The sequence below is a fragment of the Carassius carassius genome, chromosome 29 (genome assembly GCF_963082965.1).
Source record: "Carassius carassius chromosome 29, fCarCar2.1, whole genome shotgun sequence".
NCBI classification, from domain to species: Eukaryota; Metazoa; Chordata; class Actinopteri; order Cypriniformes; family Cyprinidae; genus Carassius; species Carassius carassius.
This window is the reverse complement of record NC_081783.1, coordinates 29064215-29090489: the sequence shown is the minus strand read 5'-3', so window position 1 is coordinate 29090489 and position 26275 is coordinate 29064215. Positions and strand designations below refer to the sequence as shown.

The window sequence follows — 26275 nt, the reverse complement described above, 5'->3', positions numbered from 1 at the left end:
AGTTGCTGCAAGTGCCAGTGAGACCCAAAAGAAATGCAGTCTAGGGAGGCAGGCAGCTCATTAGAGTTTGAGACGCAGCCCTAAACTCCTCTAGTGACTCTCAGCAGAGCGAGGAGAGAGACTGCGATTACAGCAATAAAACACAGACACAGTCAGGAGAGCTATACGCGCTGCGTAGCGTCGGTACTTTGTCAGTGACTGCCGGTCGAGCGCTATTTTACGCACACGCAGACATCAGACTCACTAGTGCTTTGACTGAACCGTCCTCCACAGACAGCAGCATCAGGTCTGAAAGCTGAAGGTGAAGCAGCAGGGATGTCATCCAGGCGTGGCTCGGGGAGGATATGAATGTCTATATAAATGACTCGTTCAGTCTGATCACGGATGAAAAGAGCGTCTCTCTCCTCTCCGCTCTCTGAACACGCAAAGTTTGCTAGCCATGGCAGAGGTGGCTGGATTTCTCGGGAGCATCGATCTGGATTTGCAGGCGTTTCCAGCATTAGGGAATGTGCCTCTGACAGATGGTTTGAATGAGAGATTGGGTCTGATTGAGGGCAGACTGCAGCGCGGGTCGCTCACGGATTTTGGCCACCTGAAGGGCATCCTGCGCAGGAGACAGCTCTACTGCCGCACCGGCTTCCAGCTGGAGATATTTCCCAACGGGACGGTGCACGGAACCAGACAGGACCACAGCAGATTCGGTAAGAGCTCTAGCCACACTTTCATTCATTCGTCAATCCATCCATCCATCCATCAATCAGCGGTTTTGGGCATCACAGACGCGTTAGCGCACCTGGTCATTCTGTGGAGCGGCTGCCTTATCTTGTGTGTTTGGAAAAATAGCATATTTATAAATTGCATTGTGCCATCTCAAGATAACTTAATATACGTAGGTTTACAATGCGATTAGCGCCTTCATATTAGTAACAAGGGCAGGAAAGTTTGAATTTAACAAATAAGTGTCAAGGTCAGGACACTTCAAAGTTTTTACTGGACAGAATAAATAATGCTGATATTTACTCACACGTTTACTTTACCATGTAAGTGGGACATTGCACAGCCTTATACTGTTTTCATATACTACTAATTCTAACCTACCTAAAACTTTATGCATTTATATATATATATATATATATATATATATATATATAGACACACACACACACATACATACAACTTATTATCATACCGTCTGAGTACAAATTTGTTCCCAAAATATGGTTATGTAATTATGTATATGCACACAAAATATATAAAATGCACCTGTTTATGGTGTCCAAAATGTGGATTTAACCAGTGCAGCATCAGCCAATCAGTCAGTGTGTGTGCATGTGACATGCTGATTAATTTTGTTCACTTGGAAAACTCCTGAGAAAACTGTTATATGCAACTGACTGCTTCTCCAATATATATATATATATATATATATATATATATATACAGTATATAAATGTTCAGTTTGCCAGATCCAGTTGTCATGAGTCAAGACAAAACTTGTGTGCATAACTTGGGCAGAATTCAGCGCTGTACATCTAGGGTTAGAATTCAAGTGAAGCAGATCTGCATTTAGGGGGTACAAGAAGCAGGGACCTTTCTTTAAAGCTTTGATTATGGTTTGGGGGCTGTGCCTCCCATGTCTTATGGAATATACTTCACACCATATACAGGTGTCTCAAGTACTTGCATTTCAAATAATAACCCAACGCACAATAACCCTTTTAGCACACAGCATTAAAAGACAAAAAATGAAAAGGCTTGTTAGATTTGAAATAATAAAACAATATTGTGTCAATTAAATAAATACAATAATTCTGTTTAAGAAACTCAAATAATCACCACAGCACCAACTAACACCACAGCTTCAATGTTTTGCTATTTAATTCAATGACATTCAGAGCGGTTTAGGCATCCAGATACTCTTTGGTACCACTGTATTTCAATCCACCCATTAGGCAAGAGCAGCACATTTCTCAGTCTTACACTCAAATTGCCCTCGGCGAACTCCAGCGCAGGGTCGAGGGACGCAGGTGCTTCTCTGCAGTGGAAAACAAGCTCACAGCATGAGGTTTTTCTCTGAAAACATGTTCAAAGGACCCCAGCCGACACAGGCACAGACACTACTAATTACAGCACTAATAAATCAGTCAAGGAGTGCTTGGTATTACAATGATAAACAAATGATAGCAGAGCTCAGACACGAGGATTTTTTGCATTGCTCTGATCCGTAATCATTGTGCAGGTGCAGCCTTCACTTAGAAAACAGGAATAGCTCTAAATTAAAGCATGACCACTGTGGAATCCAGTGGTAATGCTTGTTTTTAGTCAGAGACAAGCTGCTTTACTGGATTGGGTGGTCCGCGGTCATGTTTCTGGCATCCTTCTGGCAAATCAGAGCCTTTTGTCGGTAATGTTGCAAGCTGGCAGTGTCTTTGATTAAACGCATATGAAATTTGCTTCAGTTTAACCCAGCATCAGAGAGTTTTCTGTGTCGTTGTTTGCCATCCAAATCACAACATACTTGGTCCAGGTGGTGGTAAAAGGCCACAAAGGTGTGGTTTTTGCTTTAGTCTTTAATCAAGAGCATGTGAACAGCTGGTTTCAGCCAAGATTGGGCTCGTATCCTGAAAATTGACACACAATATTGATTCGTATATATATATCTAAAAATACTTCAAAAGAGAGTACAAGAGTAGCAACATTAAGCTTAACCATAGATATCAGAGATTATCAGCTTTGTGTTCATATGCACTCCTATAATCAAAGTGTTAGTAAGAAGACTTTAACTTCCTGTCCTTTAGGTTATATTGTGGCACATTTGTAAATGCTAGACTGCTGAATGCTTACTTGTAAGGGCACAGGTGAACATTTTTTTTTCATATACTAAATTCACAAAATAAACACTTTATATAGAACAAAGGCAACAAAATATAGGTATTTTGGCCACTGACAAATACTTTCATGATAAGAAATGCTCTGGGTTATGAGCATTCCTGGTGGAAAACAACAAAAGCACAAACCAGCCAAGGGTGGTTGCATAGCTTGTAGTCTGGCCAGGTTGGATATGCTGGTGTGATTTTGGGTATTTATCAGCTTACGAAACTGAAAGACCAGTTGGCCAAAACACCAGCTAGATCTGCTTAACATATCTACAACCGTTGACCTACCTTTGGATAATTTAAGTTGTTTCATTCAGCTGGGAAGGGGGCAAGATAAAACATCTTACTTGACTATACATCATTGTTGATGTACAGCAGCGCTGCAGTTGTAATGGTGTCTAGTCATTGTCTGACAAGTGCTGTTGTGTGGCAGGTATTCTGGAGTTTATCAGTCTGGCCGTCGGGCTAGTGAGCATACGAGGCGTGGACGCTGGTCTTTATCTGGGGATGAATGAGAAAGGTGAACTCTATGGGTCGGTAAGTCAAACCCCAGTGGTGCTCACACACACTCCAAACAATATCCACCAACAGAAAGTTCTGCTCTATGAAGTGTTCCAATAGGAATGCAGTCAGAGCTGGAAAGAGGAGCAAATGACAACCCACCCACCAGCTCATAGTCTGCTCCCCATATGAAGTAGATGTACAAAAAAGAAAACACTTCACCAGACAAAACATGCCGTGTTTCCACTGCTGCAAGTCCTGACCTCTGATCAGCAAGGTCTTTGCATGGCTCACCTTGTTTTTATCATTGTAAATTTCCACACAAGAACAACCTCTCAGACAGAACGCTCAATCTCAGAGAAGAAAAACTGCCTCTTCATTTTGCTCCATACTTAAAATATTTACATATTTCCCAGGGACACATGAAGCGTGTAACGTATACACACCCACATATCGTGGATATACGAGCTGAGTGCTCTTGGTTTCTTGCATATCTGTGTGCTGCACAAGGACCATGCTTTTCTCCACTGGAGTGCTAATTGTAAGTGAGACCAGGAGATAAAAGCATGTAGCGGGATTTGACTTTTTGCATGCTAACATAGAGAACCATATATAGGAAAATGTGCCTGGCCTCCCCCTCTGCAGACTTTGCCATGCTTGCAGGAGAAACAAGCTATCAGATTTCCAAAGACAATAAGCGGGGGCCCCCATAAATTTCTGTGGATCCTGATTTAAACCAAACCTATTTAAAGCAAGGAGAGATGACTGAGATTACATCCCATTAAAACAGACTGTAAACACAGGTCAGAACTGCAAATCACCTGAAGACTTCTAGGTTCACTGCACAGACCCATTTCTGTTGCATGAAGATCAAAGTAGTTTGCCATCACTGGCTTTAAGTAAATCCTGTGCATGGAGCAGTGTTTAATCCAAACAGCACACTACCTAATTGAAACAGCATAGAAACCAAAAGTAATCTCACAGCTCCTGGAGAGGAATTCCAGTAGTTTTAAATGAATGTTTTCTGAAACTTTTAGTTGATAACTTTTTTTCTGTCTTACTCTATTTGCTTGGCCAACAGTTTAAACAATTTAACAGAACTTTTAAAGTTGACTTTATCTTAAACACTAATTTTAAATGTATCATCTTGACACCAAGACTTGAACCTGGTCCACTGAATGACTGTTCTCTGGCAGGAAACATGATGTAGTGATCCCAGTGTCTTCTATTGTTCTCAGCAGTGTAGTCAGCCAGCAAATGTTCACCTGCTTAACCCGAAGTCATCGCTCATGAAGCTCTATCAATGGTGCAGTAGTAGCAGCCCACACAGACTCTCTCAAGCTGCCGTGTTTGTGCGAGAGAGCTTGTTGCATCATGGGTGAAGCAGACAAAATGTTAACAGTTTTGAAGAATGATTTTGGGTGTAAACTGTCAAGCTTGCCCGTAATGACTTTCCCGTCTCTGGTGCAGCGAGCACCTGCTGTCTGGCCTCAAGATTGTTTCCACTCCACACATTTTGCGATGGTGACGAGGTTAAACTGCACTGTGAGAAAGAAATAGTACCACGTCTTCACACCCTCATGCTTTCCAGTGCATCTGGAGGTCTGGAAATGGGAGGTGCATGTTAGTTCTTAAACATGTGGTCAAATGCACTTAACTGGACTCTTGATGGACAGAGGAAAGTTTACTAGCTAGAGAACACATCATTTTGGTTGGGACTTTTCTGGGTCAGGCCAGGAAAGCAGTTTGATTCATATTTTACATCAGGATTTCCAATCCTGTTTCTGGAAGGCTACCATCCTGCATATTTTAGCTTTAAGCCCAATTAAACACACCTGAGCTGGCTAATCAAGGTCTTGCTAGTCATACTAGAAACATCCAGGCAAGTGAGTTGAGGAAAGTTAGAGCCGAAATCCATAGGTCAGTGGTCCTTCAGAATGAAGTATGGACACCCCCATATTGTCTTAAATGGTTTGTGTAGATCAGGAGGGCCTAATACTTCTCTTGGAGGGCCAGATTCTTGCAGTTTTGCTTGACCTTGTTCCAACACATCTGTCTGGATGTTTCTAGTAATCCTGAAGACCTTAATTGGTTGGTTTAGGTGTATTTAATTGGGATTGAAGCTAAACCCTGTAGGCAGGTGCCCCTCCGAGGGTATAGGTGAAGCTTATCTATCATAGTAGGACACAAGATCTTTCCAATAATCTTACCTGCAACTTTCTGATGTTGTAATGATCATGATGATGTGTAGTGAACATTATTGTCTCCAGATAACAAAACATTTTTTTGTCTCTTTCTGGCTGCCTTGCAGAAGAAGCTGACAGCAGAGTGTGTTTTCCGTGAGCAATTTGAGGAGAACTGGTACAACACATATGCATCCACACTCTACAAGCATGCGGACACTGGAAGATTCTATTATGTGGCTCTGAACAAGGATGGCTCGCCTCGAGAAGGCGGCAGGACTAAAAAGCACCAGAAGTTGACTCACTTCCTGCCCAGACCCGTTGAGATAGAGAAGATACCCCAAGCTTACAGAGACTTGTTCCAGCATAGGTGACCAGAGCATCCGTCAGAGTTGCGCAGTAGAGGTGCTGGATGGGAAAGACGGACGCTGAAGAACATTAAGAAATACAAGACCCTACTTCTCTCGCCTCACAGCTGTTTATATTTGGGTTCTGGTCCAAAACGAGGAGGTCCTCTCCAATGGTGATTGAGATAAACAGTACGTGTGTGTCCTGGATGGCTCCGTTTCCTCTCCTTAATGGGTTTTAAACCACAGAGAAGAGGGAACATTCCTGCATCCAAAGCTGGTGCCAAAAGATGTCTTGAGGAAGAGGTTTTGACTTCAGGGGCTTATGACACTTGTCATGCAATCACCCTTTCTTCAGACACTTTTTGTAAGGCGGACCACATTTTGGCCATATTCTCACTGGAAAAAATAGGGTTTAAACCTAAATTGAGTAACTTGTCACCTGAGCATAGGAAGTAAAGTTGAGATAAAACCCAACATGCCAAGTCTAGTGACCCTTGGGCCAAACTCATGTTGAAAGGTCATGATGCAGCACTTACCAAGAAGATGGAAACGGTTAGTATTCCCTGACCTTCCTGTAGGACAAAAAATGCAAAGCAAGAGCTTTTTAAATTAAATATACCTTTAAGGGCACTTAAAAGGAGAAAGATGCTTGAAGAACAATGACCAGCCTCTACTGAAACAATACCAATTTTGAATGGAAAAAGTACCAATTATGACACAGTGAAAAAGTAACAGGGCTTTGTAATAATAATGGAAACAAACCCTTTTCCTAGAGGGGCCTAGACAGATGATCTTCTGTGTGTCTTCTGTCTGCTTCCTTTGAAGGTTCAGGATAGTTCAAACATTAACAAATTTGGTAGAAAAAGCTTATCAGCAGTAGTGAAGTGATTAGATAAAATCACTTTCAAAGCAAGCGGGGGAAACACATGGTGCTTGCTGAAGGGTTCGGTAGAGGCTTTGGTCATTTGACTAAGAGTGACTTATAATGTTCAGGTTGTCAGGAACATTATTAAAATGAAAGTGGAAGATGTGTAAATATGGACACACCTATTTATAAGATGTACAATATATTTATTTTCTACATATAAAGAATAACTATAAATCTATATATAAATCTATTTATTTATTTCAAAGGCTCTATTTTGTAATGAACTTGAAGTTATTGGAACTGTAGATTCTACTGAAATTATAAAAGAAGGGCTAAACCATTTGACCTGAATGACTGACAATAAAATTGTCCTGCTATTGTTTATTGTTGGTGACCATATTTGCAAGGATTCTATGTACCAATTAAAATCTGAGAAACACTGAGCTGATCTGAGTTTGACTGCACACACAACTTTTATGATGGTTTATCAAGGTACTGTCATGGAATGAATGGTCATCTTTGCTAAACAACACAGAAACAAAAAATGCTGTGAGAGCACTAGTTATTTAAGTCTATATGATATGGCATCAGCAAACCATGATATTATCTATCTATAATAGCATGTACCGTATTTGCAAGTAAAACAGGGTATTCAAAGAAAATCTTCTTCCGAGGCAGATCAAGTTATGTTTTGATGAAAGACATTTTTGTTTTTGGAAGCTAGAGTGAATTCTGACTTCATATTGCCTTCAAAGTAGAGCACATCTGATATCCTCTTTCAGAAAATCTTCATGTAAGGGGTCAATCAATCTATGAAATGTTGTTTATCTAAATGCAGCGTAAATTCCAGAACATCACAGCAGCATTCACAGAATAATCCAGCTCTCCAGAGATGTGGATGTTAGCTGATGATGTAAAAAGACAGCTCTTGGCTCGGGGAACCTGTGGGAAAGTTCTCCCTAAGCAGTCTGTAGAGGCATAAATCAACGCCCTAGAGAAAGCGAAACAATACGAGAGAATGTGTTTCGTTGGTGGGCGTCAAACCTGTTGAAAAGCCTGCAGCACAACATTATTTACCTATATACTAGTGATAACATATGCAGAACTATTATTAATGAGTTTTTTTGTGAATCCGATCCATTGTAAATCACAGCAACACAAAACTCCCTTGGTGAGTGAATGAAGATTTGGACCAGCACTGATGTTGCACTGAATGGACTTCTATACGGTGTCAGTCAACTTGCATCATCAGAAATGTACAAAACAATCTAGATTTACAAACATTCACGACCCCACCCACCACCGATGCCTGACAACATACTTGGCTCGTTCCTGCTCAGATGATCAATAGCTAGGCATTGCAGCCAACACGCTCGAACACTTTCAGATATGAAGTGCATAGTGCATGTCCATGAGAACGGAAGCAGGTTTTAACATTGGAGGATAGATGGGGCAACAGCTGCCCAGTGCTGCAAAGCTAGCTGAGTGGTAATCTGGACATACCAAGGATGGGATCAACATTTCAACATCTGCAATAGTTGTAATGTTTCTCTTTTGGCAGCTTTCTTCAAGCTGTGAATGCAAGCTCCCCTCGATGGGGGGGTGGGGGGTGACTAGGGCTTGAGGGGGCGAATGGAAAAGAGGGGGAAAAAAAACCCTGGCAGCTAAAGAAATGAAAATAATAGCAAGCAGTAGAAACGACACACCAGATGAAAGACTGAAGGGGAAGAATGGGGTGTACAGGAGGAGAGAGATTCTCAGAGCTGTCTAGAGAAAACTTGATTTTGCCGTCATGGATCTCAAATACAGTCTAGTTCATTTACCAAAAATAATGAATAGCTGTTTGAGTACTCACTAGTTCTTCAAAATCACAACTTCCTGGTATTGCCTTAAAACAGGGGCAAAAGTTTATCTTGTCTTCTGGTGACCTCATCTGACTGTCAACTGCACTGCTGCATCATGGGAAGGGAGTGGCACATTTACACATGCATAAGAAACGACTAGCAGAACCGTCTGAGATCAAATGGAACAAAATGGAATTCTTGACAATTCTCAAAACTGATGAAACTCAAGATTTTGTAACGGATAATATAAACTTTCATACAACAGGTTCAAATGTTACAAATATTTAAGAACTTTCATGACTATTCCATTACTTTTGTTCAGTGGATACATTAGCAATTGCAAAGGGCAATTTCTTCTTGACAAAATCTCTAAAAAAAACTAAGCATAAATAAAATAATAAATATACAACCTTTAAAAAAAAAAAAAAAAAAGGGAAATTTCAAATAATTAGTTAATTCCCTAGTGGTCTTTTTTAGGATTTAGGACATGGATTTGCACATATCATAATATTTGCCAGTAATCGTGCAGAAAAACAAAACAAAATTAAAACAACACACACAAGCAAAACCTGCAAGTAACTCATCCTTTTGGTCACTTTATTTAAACGTGATATTAAATACTAAGTAGCAGTTCATATTAATGGCAGAATTGTTGGTGTATACGCTAACATTAGAACCTTTTCAGGAGGGGAAAAAGTTCCTCTACATTTCTGAATCCCGACGCAAGTGGGGAAAATAAACAGAAAGAAATAAACAACAGAAAAAGAAATTATGAACAGTTCTCACAACAATATGCTAGGCAACACTACAACGAGAAATCTGATGTTACAAAAGTCTGGAGGAATTCAGCAAGCAGTTTAAACAACACAGACATTCCATAGCGTGATTAGCAACAACGAGTTTAAATACCTAGAAGCAGATTAGAAAAAAGGGGTTTTAAAACATTAGAAGAGATCTAGCTGCTTGATATAAGGCCATTTGACTTTTTTTGTTACATTTAAGGTGTCCGCTGCAGTCTCTCTGGAGCACAGTACCAATGACAATCCACTATTAGCGCAGATACTATTTATGGGGGCTCTAGAACAGAAACGCTATGGTCCCTCCACAATCACGCTGTTTTACTTGCAATAAAATTATTTATATATGCACAGCCCTTATTCAAGGGGAAAGATACCTGCAATGCCTAAAAGCATTTGGGGAGCATTTCTTCTTCAATCTTAAATACGTGAGAGAGAAAAAAACTAAACAAAAAGAACTTGAATAACATTAAGGCTATATACACAAAATGACAAACTGCACTGCCAAAAACCCCTTTAACAAAGTCCCAGGATGCCCTGTCGTTACCGATGAGCTCAAGTAGGTGGTCTGGCTGTATCAGTCCAGCTGTCTGTACACCGAGGGGCGGAGGCATCTACAGGCCCTTAGAAGGGCCCGGGTTCTTGCCCAGCTGTGAGGAGGGGAGGCCCTGGAGCGCCCCGAGCTGCTGGTACAACCCCAGCAGATCCATCTGATTTATGGGACCAGTAAGACCGTTCTGCATGGCCAGCTGGTTGAGCAGCATACCCTGCCTCGCCATGGCCATCTGCTGCTCCTGCACCTTACGGTTGGCGATCACCTTCTGCACGTACATCATCAGCTGGAGAACAGACGGAGATCAGATGTTAATTTTCTCTTATATGGCTTCAAAAAGTCATGCAATATCAGGGTCTCCAACAGAAGTGGTGTTACTACATAACTCTTCCACAAAGCACCACATTCTTTGATTACATTCAAGAATGTATTTTGATATCCAATGTCAACAGTCAAACATGTCCATGTTTTACAAGCAGCGCAAGCGATTAAAAAACTTGAACTATTACTGTAAGTCTGATATTTCATGTTTGCATCATGGTGTCCGGCTGAAAGCAGTTGCTCATTGTTTTTTACAGAACATTTATTGTTAAAGGGTTAGTTAACCTGAGAATAAAAATGTGTCTATCTTCTACTCACTCTCGAAGCATCCTAGGTGTATGTGACTTTCTTCTTTCAGAATAATCCAATCGAAGTTACATTAACCCTTTCACGCATGAATTATGATAACCTCAGTCAGGATTTTTTTCCTATGTGTTTTTATTGATCTTAGGGCATGAAAAACAAGAATTGATTTTTATTTTATTTTTTTACAAATTTTTCAAAGAGATCTTCAGATGTCCACTTAAGTGGACAGCATGCGGTTGGTTTAAACTGAAGATATACTGTATTAAATATAAGACAATAATCAAACAGATAAAGTATGTGAATTTAACAAACTAATCAATGCAATTATATCAAATAATGTGAAAACTATAAAATATATGCTAAAAATATAAATGCAAAATATTGCAATGGCTTCATACAACTTCATACAAGTTGCACTTCGCGTATCTATGATATCAGAACATGAGGACGTGATTCCTTCAAAATTTTCTACTGCCTGTCAAGGTACAACTGTGGAAACCACTCAGGGAGCCTCCAGTGCACCAGAGTATGGAGATTTACCCTTATTAGCTGATAATTATGATTATGTTCAAGATGTACATGCACATTTCTATCATAGCCCTCCTCTGAGAAAACCTAGCGATTCGTTTTTTTTTTTCAATCTCATCTGAAATGATCAGTGTTGGGGGTAACGCATTACAAGTAACATGCATAACCCATTCAGATTACTTTTTTGATGTTACAAGTAAAGTAATGTGTTACAAGTAACACGCATTACGTAATCAGATTACTTTTTGATGTTATGAGTAAAAAAACGCATTACAATAACGCACATTACATAATCAGATTACTTTTTGATCTAACAAGTAATTAACTACAAGTAATGTGCATTACCTAATCAGATTACTTTTTGATGTTATGAGTAAAGAGACGCATTAAAAGTAACATGCATTACATAATCAGATTACTTTTTGATGTTATTAGTAAAAAAACGCGTTACAATAACATGCATTATAAAATCAGATTACTTTTTGATCTAACAAGTAAAGTAATGCATTACAAGTGTCATACATTATGTAATCACATGACTTTTTTCGATGTCAATGAAAATTACATTCTAATAATACAAATACATTTATTTACAGTAGAAAAAGTCAATGCATATTAAGTTTTTAAGTTTTAAATTTCAAAAACAATATTCACATTATAATTATGAATTGTAGCTGAAATATAGCCATTGCATGCATGACGTCCACTACAGTGGACATGTGATTAATCAGAGTTTTCTCTCAATCTAAAATCAAAACTTGGAAAATTTTACTGTGATATGACTCATTAGATATTGCTTTATGCTGCAATATTTTTTTTACCTACAAGAGTCTCCTATGATAGAAGGAATGGGTGGATATTCTGGAGCAACTTGGCATGTCTGACTGACCCTTGGCCATCTTGGTTTGGAGGGGGAAAAAATCGAAACACAAAGGCTTGCCACTTGGTTGCAATTTATAGGATGATGCACCAGGGTCCAATGAAGAGATTGATGTGCAACTTTGCCATAAAAACCCGTGCAAATTCAAGAAAATGCTTTTTTAATAGCTGTCCACTGTAGTGACCACTATGCGTGAAAGGGTTAAAAACAGTCTTTGCTCTTCTCAACGGGGGTAAGCGGGTGTTTGTTGTCAACCGTTCAGAAGACGTGAAATAAAGTGCACAAATATGTAATAAAATGTCCCTCACACGGCTTGTTTTTTTCTCTCTCTCTCCGTACACTTCACTAACCACGCAGCGCTGACAAACTACGACATCCACCTGCACATCTTTTGGTTCTCCACAGTTAGCAGAAGTGAGAAAAAAGTGTTTATTACGTTTGAAATCTGGATATTTATCTTACAAAAACACATGGATTTACTACAGGGGCCCTTTATTCACCCCCCAGAGCTGTGTGAGGGAAGTTTTATTACAGATGCATGCACTTTATTTCACGTCTTCTGAACTGTTGATAACAAACAGTCGCTTACCCTCAAATCACAAGGTACATTTGGATGAAATCGCAACATAATAAAGTAACAACTGCAACACAAAAATATAGCAATTACAAATTAGAGCTTTATGGACATCGGATTTTGCTGATGATATAAAAACCCAATAAAAAAAATACTATTTTGCTGTTACTAGTATTAAATGTTGTATTTTTAAATGCCAGATGTAGTTTATTGTATTATTGTTAAATACATACTCTTACAACCATCTACAACATATTACAGTATAAACACTATGAACCAGGAGATCATAAGCAATCGTTTGGCATACATGCACAGTTTGATTTTGAACTGCTCTGAAACGATGAGTCTGTAGAAAGTGAAACAGTGTTGAATTTGTAAACTGAAGCATGAAGCACTAACATTTATCAGCCTTTTTAAGTTAAATAACAACATGATGCTTTATTGCAACATTTTAACTTTTTATGCACTTAAATTTGATAAAACTTTTTAAGAGACCCCCAGAAACCTTAATTAATTCACACATCACATAATAAAACTATTTTTGACAGATGGAGAATTAAGAAGTGCAACAGGGTCCCCGGATGTGAAAATCCCTTTTCAATTTATATAGTTAAAAAAAGTGAATGTCACTTAAACACAGATAAAACATAAGGTGTCACAGAATTAGTGATAGATGTGCAAACGTACAGTTTGTTGCTTGCCGAGGACATCACGGTAAACAGCCTCCCTGTGTTTCATTTCCATCTCGTAGCCGGCCTGCCTCCCAAGAGCCATGGAGTGAACCTGAGCCTCGGGTAAACTCGGGTTCTCCTTCCACTGCCAAAAACAACACACCTGTTACATCCTGTAGACCTCAACTAACAAACACTTACACGATCACACACACAAACACAATTATCTGTTGTTCAGAATGTAGTCCAACAGCGCAAGCTTAATACTGATGACACAGCAAACTATAGGCAAAAACTACAGCCTCAGTAGTGCATATAAAAAAATAAAAAGCTTGCTCCATGACACTAGGGTATGTATGTGTTGTATGTGGTTGTCCAGTCAACAGAGCCCATCTTCAAGTCTCTATATTATTCTGGTCCCCAAATATGACTCAATAGATTTTGGTCATTTTATCACCCAACCAGAGTTTCATTCATGTCTTTAGCACAAAATATATGGGACAACCTATGCATTATAGGTTTAAATGGGGGAAGTACTAACAACATCAGTGATTTTTGCCTTGTCAGGGAAAGTGTGTTTTGCATCAGTTATTGGTCTTAACAGCCTATAGATGCAACATTGGACCTGAAGCTTTAAGGCCGTGATATACAAGAAGCAAAATCTAAAAACCAAACTAATGAGATGTCATTGCGAACTAAATCAGGCCAAAATAAAGTTTGTTTGGAGTTTCTAGAATTGTTTGCTCCTGCTGTTAAACCCCTTCTTTTAACAGGTAGATGATTCTTTGACTTGGAAAATGTCTGCGATTCATTTCTTCTGTTCAGTCTGGTGAGGTCAGACGCGAGTTAAAACATGAACACACTGGAGAACTGCTTTATAGCAGAAACTGCAGCTGTTATTCTAACTGAAAGAGTCACATTTTGTTTTAGGTTTTAGGATAATTTTGATAAAAGGTTTTGATCCACTTTAAATGTTGACTACTGTATAAATAATCATGACCTGACTGGAGTGCTGAATTGCAGAGCTGTGCAAACTTATCCACATGGCCATGATCAGATGCTTTCTTAACTGCTGTTTTCTCACCGCTGTCAATTTGTTGTTTTTATTTGTATACAGAGAGGAAAGCACGCAACATTTACCTATGTATCTCTTTGGGATGTTCACTAACAGTAAATTGTTGCTCATGCATTTAAAAAAACTTGTTTTCACTCCTAAGCGAAGGGTGAAAAACATCTGTGTCATGAGTACATTAGTGCCTTTCCGATGAAAGCCAACATCACTCACCACCTGCCCGATGATATCCTCCAGGGGTTCCCTGGGCACTGACTTCAGAGCGTTAGCAGCTTCCATCACTTTCTGCCGGCCCTGGTTAATCAAATCCTTGAACACACAGAGAGAAAAAACTGTGAGAAGAAAGAAAATACTGGACGAGATGAAACCAACCTAGCAAGAAAACATTTCTAAATTTGCTATTTTCACAGAGATAGCTAGCATTTGTAATGCTATACTATCCCGATACTTTTGTGCCGATTCAAATATATATTGCAATAACAGAGTATTGCGATTATGTTACTATTTTGATTTGATATTAAATTTATTGTGATTTTTCTTTGCTTATTGCTATATTTTATTTCAGGAGCATACACATACACTGTGTGTGTTGTAAAGAACCTTGAACCATGAAACTTTCAAGTATCAAAACCCTGAACTTGCACATAGTCAAATGTGCAACAAAATTAGAAGTAAAAATACTTTTGGAAATAAAATAAAGTTCTATGTTACGTTTCATACCGGTTTAGTCAAATTTAGTAGAGCTGCACAATTTATTTATTTTTTTGTCTCAAATAGAGATCATGATTCTCCCAAGATTCTGAAAAAAAAAAAAAAAATACCATTGCCTCCTTTAGTTTTCATTTATACAGATTAAATAGCCGAAGAAATGTAGTTCATGGAAATGTGTAGGGTTATATAGCCTGCATTACAATGAAACAAAATATTATATCAAACAGTATTGCCTCTTTTTATTTTTATTTTCATTTTAACATATTAATAGATTAATTGAATAAAGACCAAAGATTACCTGTTAGATTTACCCAAAACGAATTATATTTTATGTTTAACCACTAAAGAGACATCAGAGCCAGCCGAAATTGTCAGAAGGACTAGTCGAGTTGAGCCTGCTGATCGCGTGGAGAGGATCGTCTCCAAAATCGGCGAAACACATTTTTAAATATGGCCTTTATAAATAAACCGCATACTACATTCTCGTCTGAAATACTTTTAAAACTACATTTCATGACATGATAACAGTAATATTTTGAAAATGACCAGAGTAAATGGTGGTTACAATCAGAATGCTAGTCATCATTAGGATTTCATGTGCGTTCAAATTCACTTTGGTCGGAACAAGATGGCGATTTAACTTTTCGACATAAATTGTAAAAAATGGTTAAATTTTAAATCTACAAAACGGTGAATACAGAATGTGCATAATTGTGTTTTCTCTTTTTTTGTTTTTATTCAATTAATGAAGGTGATGTAAATTTAATTATTATATATTCTATGGTAACTATACAATAATAGAAAATTTAGTATATGTTATTTACATAGTTTAATTGTACATTACAAAAAAAATATTTTTATTATTATATATTATAATATAGAAACTATCTGTCAACACTGTCAACAGTGTTATCTAAAGTCTTGGGCTGTGTCTGCTGCATCAGACACATTTCTTTCCTAACCCCAAATCAGAAACTCTGGACTTAAAGAAAATTTTGAAAGTTTCCCATTTGTAATAATGACATTGGGGTGGCATCCATGTGCATTCAACTCATAAATACGATATGTCTGACACGACTTGAACGCACCATAATGCATCAGAGCTGCGCAGACAGACTGTTGTATAACCTCAAAGCATCACAAGAGCTATAGAGAGCAGACGGCTCTGCATGCTTTCGAAATGCTCTCGCAGTACTTTGATACACCGATTGGTCTGCGCTGTGCTGCTTAAAGTAGAACACACTTATACATGTCGCCCTTTGATGCAATAAAAGCGGTAACTTCTCCTCACCACCTGGAAAAGTTAAATAATTAAACAAATCGATTCTTGAGATAAACCAATAACTTTTTTTAAAAGTCTGCATAGTTACGTGAATCGATATTTTCCCCCACCCCTAGTAAACAGCAGCTGGCAGGGCAAAAGCCAAATGTTGGTGCCCGAGGATGCATGTCACAATTAGCTGCTGGCTGAAGGAATGTGAAAAGAGCATGTGGAGCTCATTACTTGCCTCCAACTGTTGGTTGCTCATGGAGGCCAAAGCAGCCACGTTGAAGGGGAAGTAAGAGTTTGGTCCTGCTCCCATGCCCATCTGAGAATAGGACGGCTGGTTGAAACGCATGGACAGCCCCTGAAACAACAGACAAGTGGGTCCATCAGTTGGAAAGAAACAGAAAAGCTTTATTTTACGAGATGAGGTCACACAGAAAGATCCCAATTATAAATAATCTTCAAATCAGGTTCGGCCTGACAGATGAGTCAGCCTTCCATCACACTAGCACTTGCTGCAGGGTAATCAAAGCATTGCTTTTCGGACTTTATTTTCCACTCGATTTGCAACTTTGACATGATTTGTCTCCGATCTGGCAAAGACATACGTCGAACGATAATTCCTGGCCAACATATCGCTGGAGGATCCAAAAAATCCTGATGTGCATCCATGTGAACCTCTGTTAGGGTCCTGCCCAAGCTGTGTTTGTCTTACGGCTCTAAACAGAGCTGAAGGTCAGCAGGACGGCTGTGTTTGTGTGTAAATGAGCTACCGAGGCAGATGCGGCCACCCTCTAATTGGGTCTTTGGTGCACGCAGCTCGTAAACACACTCCACAGCTGAGTGTCCGGTGTTCAGACCTGCCATGAGCAGGTGTGCAGCAGAGATGCCGGCGTGGATCACAGCTGTGCCGCAGACCGTGGGACAATCTAAACAGACCCTCTTTTAATCTGGTTTCAAAATGTGACGCTCGCTGTATGGCTGTTTTCAACTAAATCTTGAGCAGAACTCGATAGGGCTCTCTAATCACTGCAAGTGACTGCTTAAAATCCACTTTAATGGCTCTGACATGGTTAATAATTTAAAGCAACCAAATTAGACAAAGCTCTTCAATCTTAACATACACAAATGACTGTAATCAAAAGCAGGTGAATTCTTTTCGTTGCATATAATAGCTATGGCCAAGTGATTCACTGATGAAATTACTTTGATTTAAACATAATATGTAAAACATCTTGCCAAAAAATAACATGAAATTTAGGAGACAGATTACATGTAGCACAGAAACGGTATCAATATGGTATGAATTACACACACATACAAATCTAATCCCATGTCTCAATACTCAGCATAACAACTGAGTGAGTCCTAGCTGGTATATAACCACTGCTCCTGTATTGGGGACTAAAGTTATAGTGATATTTTCCATGTTCACTTTACTTTTTTACTGAAGTGTTCAAGAAAAGGAGTCTGTATTTTTATTTAACTGTAGATCTATTTGCAATGATGTCAGACGGACAATGTTTGTGATTCAGTTTACTGAAAGAAGTTGATTAATGATAAAGTTGATTGCAGAATTTTTTCACAGATAATCGGTGTAGATATCATGTGATTGCAAAATTAAATTCAACTGCAGTCCCACAAGGCAACAATTCTCTTCTCTCCCAAAAAAACTCCACTTAACGAGTGACTGAGCTGGGGGGCAAAGAGTCTCTAATCTTTCCAGGAATTTTATGTAAGCACATATGAATACAGTTAGACCTTTCTCATGGTGTTCCTTAAAGTGTGGATTCATTTCTTATGATGATATCACTTCACAAGATTATTTGACAGGTGTGGTGCATCACTAAAAATATAACCATTAACCACACCAAGAGCCACCAGTAATGGCCAGATACAAACAGACAATATCTTTTTATTGAAATATAAAAAATATATATAAAAAAACACCTGAAATATGGCTTAACTCTAACATTATATTTACTAACTGATATGCAGGTATTATCTTTACATGTATATATTAGTAAAGGGCTTGTGTGGGTACACACCTTCTTTTCGGCCTCGTATTCGGCCCAGGCCGCCTTGCGATCTTCCTCACTCAGTGCCTCTTCCTCCTTGTGGTCCAGCAAAGAGTCGTGCTCGTGGTAGCCGACGATATGGTCTTTGTAACTGTGAAGGAGTTCTGCCAGGAAAGGATCCTGGGATGGGAGAAAGAGTCAAAGAAAGATGGGTCAGCATCTCACATGAAAACACACACAGATGTACTCCACTAATAATCACCATTACCAAAATGACTATTAAGCTAAATCAATAATTACAGTATTTTTTGGACTATAAGTCGCACATGAGTATAAGTCGCATCAGTCCAAAAATACGTCATGATGAGGAAAAAAACATATATAAGTCGCACTGGACTATAAGTCGCATTTATTTAGAACCAAGAGAAAACATTACCATCTACAGCCGCGAGAGGGCGCTCTATGCTGCTCAGTGTAGACTACAGGAGCACTCAGCAGCATAGAGCGCCCTCTCACGGCTGTAGACGGTCATGTTTTCTCTTGGTTCATTTCTCTTAGGCTACGTTCACACTGGAGGCTGAAACGACCCAATTCCAAACGACCTTTATCTGATCTTTTCATGACAGTCTGAACGACACAGATCCGATCTTTTCAAATGCGACCCAGGCCACTTGGGTATGTGGTCCTGAATCCGATACGTATCCGATCTTTTGAAATGCGACCTCAGTCTGAACGGCCAGGTCACATGTATCATACCCGTACGTCATTGATACACTACAAACGTCATAATTCTGCATTGAAGTAGGCTGGAATGAGAAGATAAACAACAACCATGGCGGATGATTAGGGCTGGACGATTATGGCCTAAAATCAAAACCTCGATTAATTGACCATTTTACCTCGATTACGATTAATGAACGATTATTTTGGATGGTTTTTTTTTTTTTTTTTTTTTGCCCTCATAGTTCACTGACAAGGTTTGTACTGTAAATATGATTGACTATTAAAGGTGAGACATTTTTTCCTATTGAAAGAGCAATCTGACATCATAGCTCACTATCAGCAGTTATTTGATCTGTGTTTGTAACATTTCTTACAGATTATTGCTCGGTGTAAGAGATAAATAAAGATCAGATAAAGATAAATTAGCACAGTACCAGTACGAGTGATTGCGTGTGTGAATTAGTCATTCTGTCTCTATATTATTGTGAAGCTGTGGGTTGTAAACAGCATAGTTCCTTCAAAAGTAGAAAAATATGCTATAATAAGTTTTGAGATTCTAAGCTACTTTAGTGATAAATCACAGAACAGTGCTGACAACTAGTTTCTGCGTTCCTCTGTGCCCGCGATCTTCACAGCTAACGTTACTGTTTATATGAGTGTTTGTGCCACAATGCAGCTGTGTGAACTAGGGCTGTCAAAATGGCTTGAAAACTAAATTCGAATTTGCAATTAAATATTATCCAAATTCAAATTATATTCGAATTTAAAATGAATAATTTTAGTTAGAGTGAAGAAAAGCTTTTGGCTTCTCTTCTGATATATCCCTTAATTTTACATGGCTTTCTAAACATGCGGCTCTCTTGTGTGAGACGCGAGTCCAAGGTTAAAAGAAGACGTCCCTCTCTAGAAAATGCGTGAAATATGCGTTCTGTGTGAATGGCTTGGTTTCCGTTTTGACGTGAATAAGATCTTCTCCACAATCTCTTTTTCCGCAATATTTTGAATGAACATCGCAGAAGCGCTGCATTAAGTTGCTTCAACTATGTGTTAAAAAAATTATAATGCAATGACACTTTTATATTGTCATCGCATCTCATGCGCCACTGATAAAGGCCAAAGTATAATTTGGCCATCCGCATCCGCGCACTGTCCGCATTATGTAATTTTCGTCATTAAGAGGGCTCGCGGACAGCCGCGCATCCGTCCACACGGTCTCAAAAAGTGCCTGCATGCGGACAGGGTTCGCGGCTGTCAACAGCGCATGCACGAGGTGAATGATGACAGAAGTGGTAACGTTACTGCTCATCGAGCCCGTCAGCCTTCTGAAAGCTGTGCGGATGAGACTGTTTAAGACGGAACAGAACACGGAATGTGAAGTATACCAGAGGCGGACCTTAAAGCTGCCTCCTTAACGGACACCTACAATTCGAATGCAATGCTTTTTGCATTCGAATGTGGATTTTTTTTATTCTAGAAATATTCTTAATTTATTTTTTGACAGCCCTAGCGCGACCATGGTAGCTCGATATAATAATACACATCCGATCATCTAATCACTTGAATGTCCAAACCATTTTAGTGAAGACGCAAGGCCATCAGTATGTGTTGAACGGCGTTCACCTCCGTGTTTTGCTTTTATGTCACTGACTGGACGGGGCAGAGTCATGTGGCTACACACGCGCTAGTATGCTTTTAAGGGGGAAGTATTAACAGGATTAAAAAACCGAAATAACCGGCATGGGAAAATTACGTCGGTTAGAGGTTCTGAATTTCGGTTTCGATTACTTTTCGATTAATCGTCCAGCCCTACGGACGATGCTGCTTAAATAACTTTAATATTGCTAAACGAGCTCCGCTGTTGACTACACTGTTGTTGACATCCATGTTTAGCTACTTCCGCAAACAACGAGTGACGTTGTTTGCCGTTGAGTACTCTTCTGCGCATGTGGATCACTTCTGGGTCATTTCACGTTCACACAGGAGATCACAAAAGGTCGCATTTAATTAGAAATGTGAACGGCCTTCCAAAAAAATCGAATTTTTTCAAAAAAATCGGAGTTGAGCATTAAGCCCTGCAGTGTGAACGTAGCCTTAGTTCATTTCTCTTGGTTCATGTCAAATTAATTTTGATAAATAAGTCGCACCTGACTATAAGTCGCAGGACCAGCCAAACTATGAAAAAAAGTAAGACTTACAGTCCAGAAAATACGGTAAACATTTTTGTGTCTTATCAAACAGAAAATTAAAAAAATAAAATAAAATAAATGTTGATTACAAAAAAGTTATATCATACATTTTATAATTTAATTTTTAGTTTAGTCACACTTTAGCTTGTGGACCAATTTTCATTATTAACAAACTATTAACTTTTATCTTAGTAAACTCCTAATTTGCTTCTTTAAGGACGCTGCTAAAAAGAACATTATGTTGTGTATTTGATCTAAAGCAATGTGTTTAAGCGGTTTAAGGTTAAAAAAAACATATTATTTTCCACATAATGTACATAATTGTTGCTCCTCTATGCCCTGTATTCTGAAACGCGTAGATTTTTACAAAGTCCATAAGTCTGAAAAGCGAGGTGTACACTAATTGGCCAGTTATCCAGTGCATTGTGATTCGCTCATTATCTCAAGCGTCTGACGGAGATATTACATCTCTTAATATACTGTGATGCCATGTGTCCCAGCATGATGATGCAACACCAATAAAACCCATTACAAACTAAGCATTTGTTGCATCCAGTGGGGAAATAGTTACTGATTATAACAAAGACTATAGAATACCCAAGACGTGTCACTTGTGTAGTTTTGAATTGGGAAAAATTCAACGCTCAATATGGCCACTCAATCTTATCTCGATCTCATCTATGCATGAACAGCTTGTAACACTCCAAAGAGAAAGGAAAATTTGAAATGGCACCATATGACCCCCTTTAAATTTAGGTATGTGGTGGGATTAAGGGATCTAAAATATGGTCATGCAGATTAATTTCTCCAAAAATGTAGCCTGATTAACCTACCTCTGCAAGCTCATGTTCATCACCAACAGATGCACAGAACCAAGTACCACACTACATTTCTTTTCTATTTTTTTTTTAATAATACATTACACTTGAATGTACGTCACAACAGAGAAATAAAGATGCTTCACTAGCTCCATTTCATTGTGACTTTAAAACAATATACTTTTTCACTGTCATCTCACTGTGGCCAGATTCTGATCACCTATTAGGAGTCACACGTGGATGTAGTTATGCACTTGACATCAAAAAGTTACACAGATTCCAACTAAGTGTTCATATTTAAAATAACTTCTGAGGCTTTCATGCAACTCTGGTATCCATGACTACTCTGTTATTGAAAACAACACCTGAGTGGAGCACGATTCAAATCTAGGCCTCATACAAACATGGTTTAAAATTACTCTACAGCTATTGTTTGCTTTTCTTTGTCTTGCCTGCGCTTTACATTAAAATGCCTTCAAGATCTCGAAACATCTGCTAGATCCCAACCACATGAACATAAACGTGTGATAGTTACGTCATCACCCGAATTAGTAGAGACAATAAACAGAATAAGACAAAAACAAAATTAATCATAATCATCACAACGTTCAAAAAGAAAAGCCACAGGTTTCTAAATTTAGGACTGCTTACTAAATTGCTACAGAAAAGTTTGGATAAACAGAATCTGAGGAAGAAAGTGAGCAAACCTCAATCGTCCTCCAAAGAGCCCATCATGATTAACCAGATCAAGGTTGTTTCAAGAAATAAAGATAACATCAGTAAGACAGGTACCAAAAACAGAGCCATGCCTTCTGCATTACAACAGAGTGTAATGGAGAGCGCAGCTACAGATCCGTCCACATCAAGGCTTTTCAGTAAGTGGCCTCGATAGCTGCAAAATAAAAACATGTGGCGAAAGCAAGCACAATCACGCCAGGCCTGGCCTATTCCCTGAGTGATAGTTATTTCTGGCTAAGAGGCTAAATTAAAACATGGCTTGATTCTGCCATGTGAGGAATCCCTTCTGCATCACAACCGTGAAAAAGACTGCATGGAAAAGATGATCTCTTGTTGAAAGTGTGCAAAAGATGAGGGCCAACTGAAGTGTGAGCTGCCTCTCTGGAGCAAAAGACAATTCAATGATGAAGCTGTTGTTTGAGCACATTTCAAACACTCGCCATCATGACAGGGCCGACCTGAGCTTATCTGAACATCGGGCAATTTTGAGTGGGTAAATTGGTCACAGAGCCGCTGGGTCAAATGACAGTGAAGCCGTCCAGGGGAGCAGGGAATGCCGGGATTCCTGATTAATCTCCAGGCTGGAGCTCTGCGGGTGGTCTCGTCTGTCTCAGTAACCTGCCCTACATGTGCATCTCGACCAAAGGCACTAATGACGGTAACAAGAACTCTGGCACTGTCATACTGTGAGCTTACCCCATGCATAGTGACGGCTTAGGAAAAGGATATCGTTTTACTCCATGCATGGATGTGGAATAGGCTGGGTGGGGGATTGGGGAAATCAGCAGACTGCAGATTTAAAAAAAATTTTTTTAGGGAAATGGGGAGTGGGGATCCCACAGGAAGTCAAACAGGGAGGAAGTATTTTGCTTCTGATCAAAGCATAGAGGTGCATGAGCCAGACTGTTGCAAGTATAAATACTGGCCCAGGTGAGGAACCGTCTATCAGCCCATGTCTAAAGACCACACTCTTTCACATCTTGGAATATCACAAGCATAGAAATTATTTCCTTGTGAGTCTGTATCCTATGCATGTGCTTGAAAACAGTTTGTAGATCTCCTTAAACATCTCTGTTAAGCTTGAGTAAACTTGCATCCATTTTCCTTGGGTTTTGAATGTTTAGTTTGCATTTCCCCACTAGCTTTGAAAATGTATTTATGATGTGAACAATACTGTGCCCTACCGAGGAATGATGCCACATTTTTTATGTATTTACACTGGACAATGTTAGAAGGTGCACCAATTATTAAAATCAGACATTCCCAGTGACATTCACCAAGAACTGTACACGAATATTACTTTCAGAATAGGTTCAGAATTACGACTTGGCAGTTTACAGAATTTTTCATTACAAACTAATCGTTCAAGAAAATTGACCTTTTGTAGTGCCACTTACATTAAAGCTGAGAATGCATCATGTACCACTGAAATGGTGCCCAATTAGGCATATATTGGCCATCTATGTGTGCAATAGTTTATGCCAATATTTTGTTTTTGGACTTCAAGTTTCGCCTGAACAGTGGCACTCAACACATTATTTACTGCTCAATCTCTCTGCATTATATTTTTATAAAAGACCTTAAACAGCTATCAATTAAAAGCTGACAGCAATAATAATTATTGCAATTTATCCTAAATTAGAAAGCTGAAACAGCGACAAACATCATTGCTGGTGAAACAGAACATTCAAATAAACTTTAAGAGCTCTGCTCAACTACATACATTTACGACTTGGCAAACAAAGCCAATTTACTTAAGACATGTTCCCAGATGAACTCCACTGGTGTGAAAAACGCAATCCATTTCAAAGGTACAATGTCTGTTTTCTTGCCATTTGGCTTCCTACTGAATCATTTTCAGCAAATTTACAGCTATTTCAGCTCAATTGCATCTTAAGGTTTTTGATCACACCACCTCATGTTAAATGCAATCCATATTTGCAAACTTAACTTTATTTCACTCATTACCACAGCCATAAACATCTGCCGTGTGCTCAGGGTGTGAAGAGTGGGTAAATGGAAGTGTGACAGACTAAAGCCATAAAAAAGCTAAAGATACAGGAGCTTCGGAAAAGTGTGGAGGAATTTTCAAAAGACAGACTTTAGAAGTCTTGTTTTGATAAAAAAAATGCAACTCTGCCTTCATAACCATCCCGGTAAACAAAAATCTGCTACAAAATGAAGAGCTTAATGCTTCCCTCAGATTTCACAAGACACTACGTTTGACATGCAGGTGCACAAACCAAGGAAACCAAGGGGTCCGGGCCGGGGCAAGAGACTCAAGGAATGTGAAGGATTGAGATATTTGTAATACCTAACCTTAGCCAGGCAAAATGTACTCTACAGCTGCAAGCAAATTATATGCATAACCTCAGTGCCCTGATATAAAAAGTCTGCGTCTGCACAGCTCTTGATGTTTGGCAGAGGGCTGGATGTCAGGTGTCCATCAGGCCTGCCTCAACTATCATTCCATCTTTTCTACCATTTACTAAACAGACTACGTTAGGTGAGAACTCCTTCGACGAACTTCAGTTCACACCCTCAGCTCTTTCATCCAAGTTGGGGCAAATATCTAAAAATGGAGGGTTGAAGGCAATCACTCATTTAAAGAACATCTGGGGGATTATTAAGACCAGTTCCTGCACCTAATTACGGCAACTAAAATGTGTTCCTTTGCTCAGCGAGGCCCAGTCGGCAGGGGAGCCGGAGCGAAAGCAAATTACCACTTTCCAACCGATGGACCACTGTCAGGAAGTGTACACACCGACCCGACCATGTCACTCAAGCCTGCCCAGTTCTCAGCTTTATAATGGGCCTATGAAAAGAGCCCCAGGCAGGGCCAGAACCCAAGCTGGGTGGCTCTCATGTCTGAGCCACACCACTCTTCTTTGTCATTAGAGTGGAAGTCCGCTAGCTTCCTTTGTCTCCAATTAGTTTCTCTGAAAAGCACAAGAACATCCTAAAAGGGTTTTGGAATAATGACTGTTCATCAGGTCAGGGGAGGTTTACAGTGTTCCTTTGAAAACTTCAGAGACTAAGCAGTGAATCAGCGTAACAGATGGCCTTCATGATGGCATGATGTTTGGGTGAGCTGCAGCGGCACACAGGTTGAGAAGCAGGATGTGCTTTAGACTGAGGGGGTGAGTCTTCCCAGAAACACTAGGGAAAGAATCAGGAGGACTGGTGGGAATAGCTGCTATCGCCAGATCAGAGTAAGTTTATAGCGTACTATTACAACGAGAGTCGCTTATAGCCTATATCTTGGAGGCTTTTAAGTAAATGTTAACTTAACTATCAGGTTTCATTTGAATTTTAATATATAATATTTAAGCACATGAACAAGATCACATAAACAGTGCACACTTTGCACAAATGGGGTACAAAATAGGTCTTAACATACAGTAAATGTCTTGATCTACTGTGTATATGTATACTGTACATAAATGCACACATACAGTCGTGGCCATAAGTTTTGAGAATTACATAAATA

The 26275-nt window shown here is 39.2% G+C and overlaps 2 protein-coding genes across 10 annotated transcripts in view; one reads left to right on the top strand and one right to left on the bottom strand.

The window, feature by feature from the left end:
- The first annotated feature begins 300 nt into the window (after nucleotides 1-300).
- Nucleotides 301-7221, top strand: LOC132110010 (fibroblast growth factor 16-like). 2 transcript variants are annotated; one of them, XM_059516555.1, is made up of 3 exons: nucleotides 301-701; nucleotides 3310-3413; nucleotides 5692-7221. In XM_059516555.1, the coding sequence occupies exons 1-3, from the start codon at nucleotides 440-442 to the stop codon at nucleotides 5932-5934; spliced, it is 609 nt and encodes a 202-aa protein (XP_059372538.1). In that variant the 5' UTR covers nucleotides 301-439; the 3' UTR covers nucleotides 5935-7221. The 2 variants fall into 2 exon arrangements, with proteins under 2 accessions (XP_059372538.1, XP_059372537.1); XM_059516554.1 differs by having other exon boundaries at nucleotides 5689-7221.
- Nucleotides 7222-9192: 1971 nt separating this feature from the next.
- Nucleotides 9193-26275, bottom strand: part of LOC132110007 (transcriptional regulator ATRX-like) — a 63042-nt gene continuing 45959 nt past the window's right edge. For all 8 annotated transcript variants that reach the window (XM_059516539.1, XM_059516540.1, XM_059516541.1 and 5 more), the window contains 5 exons: nucleotides 18351-18500; nucleotides 16544-16663; nucleotides 14538-14633; nucleotides 13269-13397; nucleotides 9193-10258 (listed from right to left, as the gene is read on the bottom strand). In XM_059516539.1, the coding sequence (XP_059372522.1) occupies nucleotides 10034-10258; nucleotides 13269-13397; nucleotides 14538-14633; nucleotides 16544-16663; nucleotides 18351-18500 (720 nt within the window). In that variant the 3' untranslated portion in view covers nucleotides 9193-10033. The remainder of the gene's footprint in view (nucleotides 10259-13268; nucleotides 13398-14537; nucleotides 14634-16543; nucleotides 16664-18350; nucleotides 18501-26275) is intronic.

What these genes read in the sequence shown, in the direction of transcription:
- LOC132110010 (XM_059516554.1), top strand. Translation starts at nt 440, where the DNA reads ATGGCAGAGGTGGCTGGATTTCTCGGGAGCATCGATCTGGATTTGCAG. An exon ending in ACAGGACCACAGCAGATTCG is followed by an intron (nt 702 to 3,309) that starts GTAAGAGCTCTA and finishes GTTGTGTGGCAG; the next exon opens with GTATTCTGGAGTTTATCAGT. An exon ending in AAGGTGAACTCTATGGGTCG is followed by an intron (nt 3,414 to 5,688) that starts GTAAGTCAAACC and finishes GCTGCCTTGCAG; the next exon opens with AAGAAGCTGACAGCAGAGTG.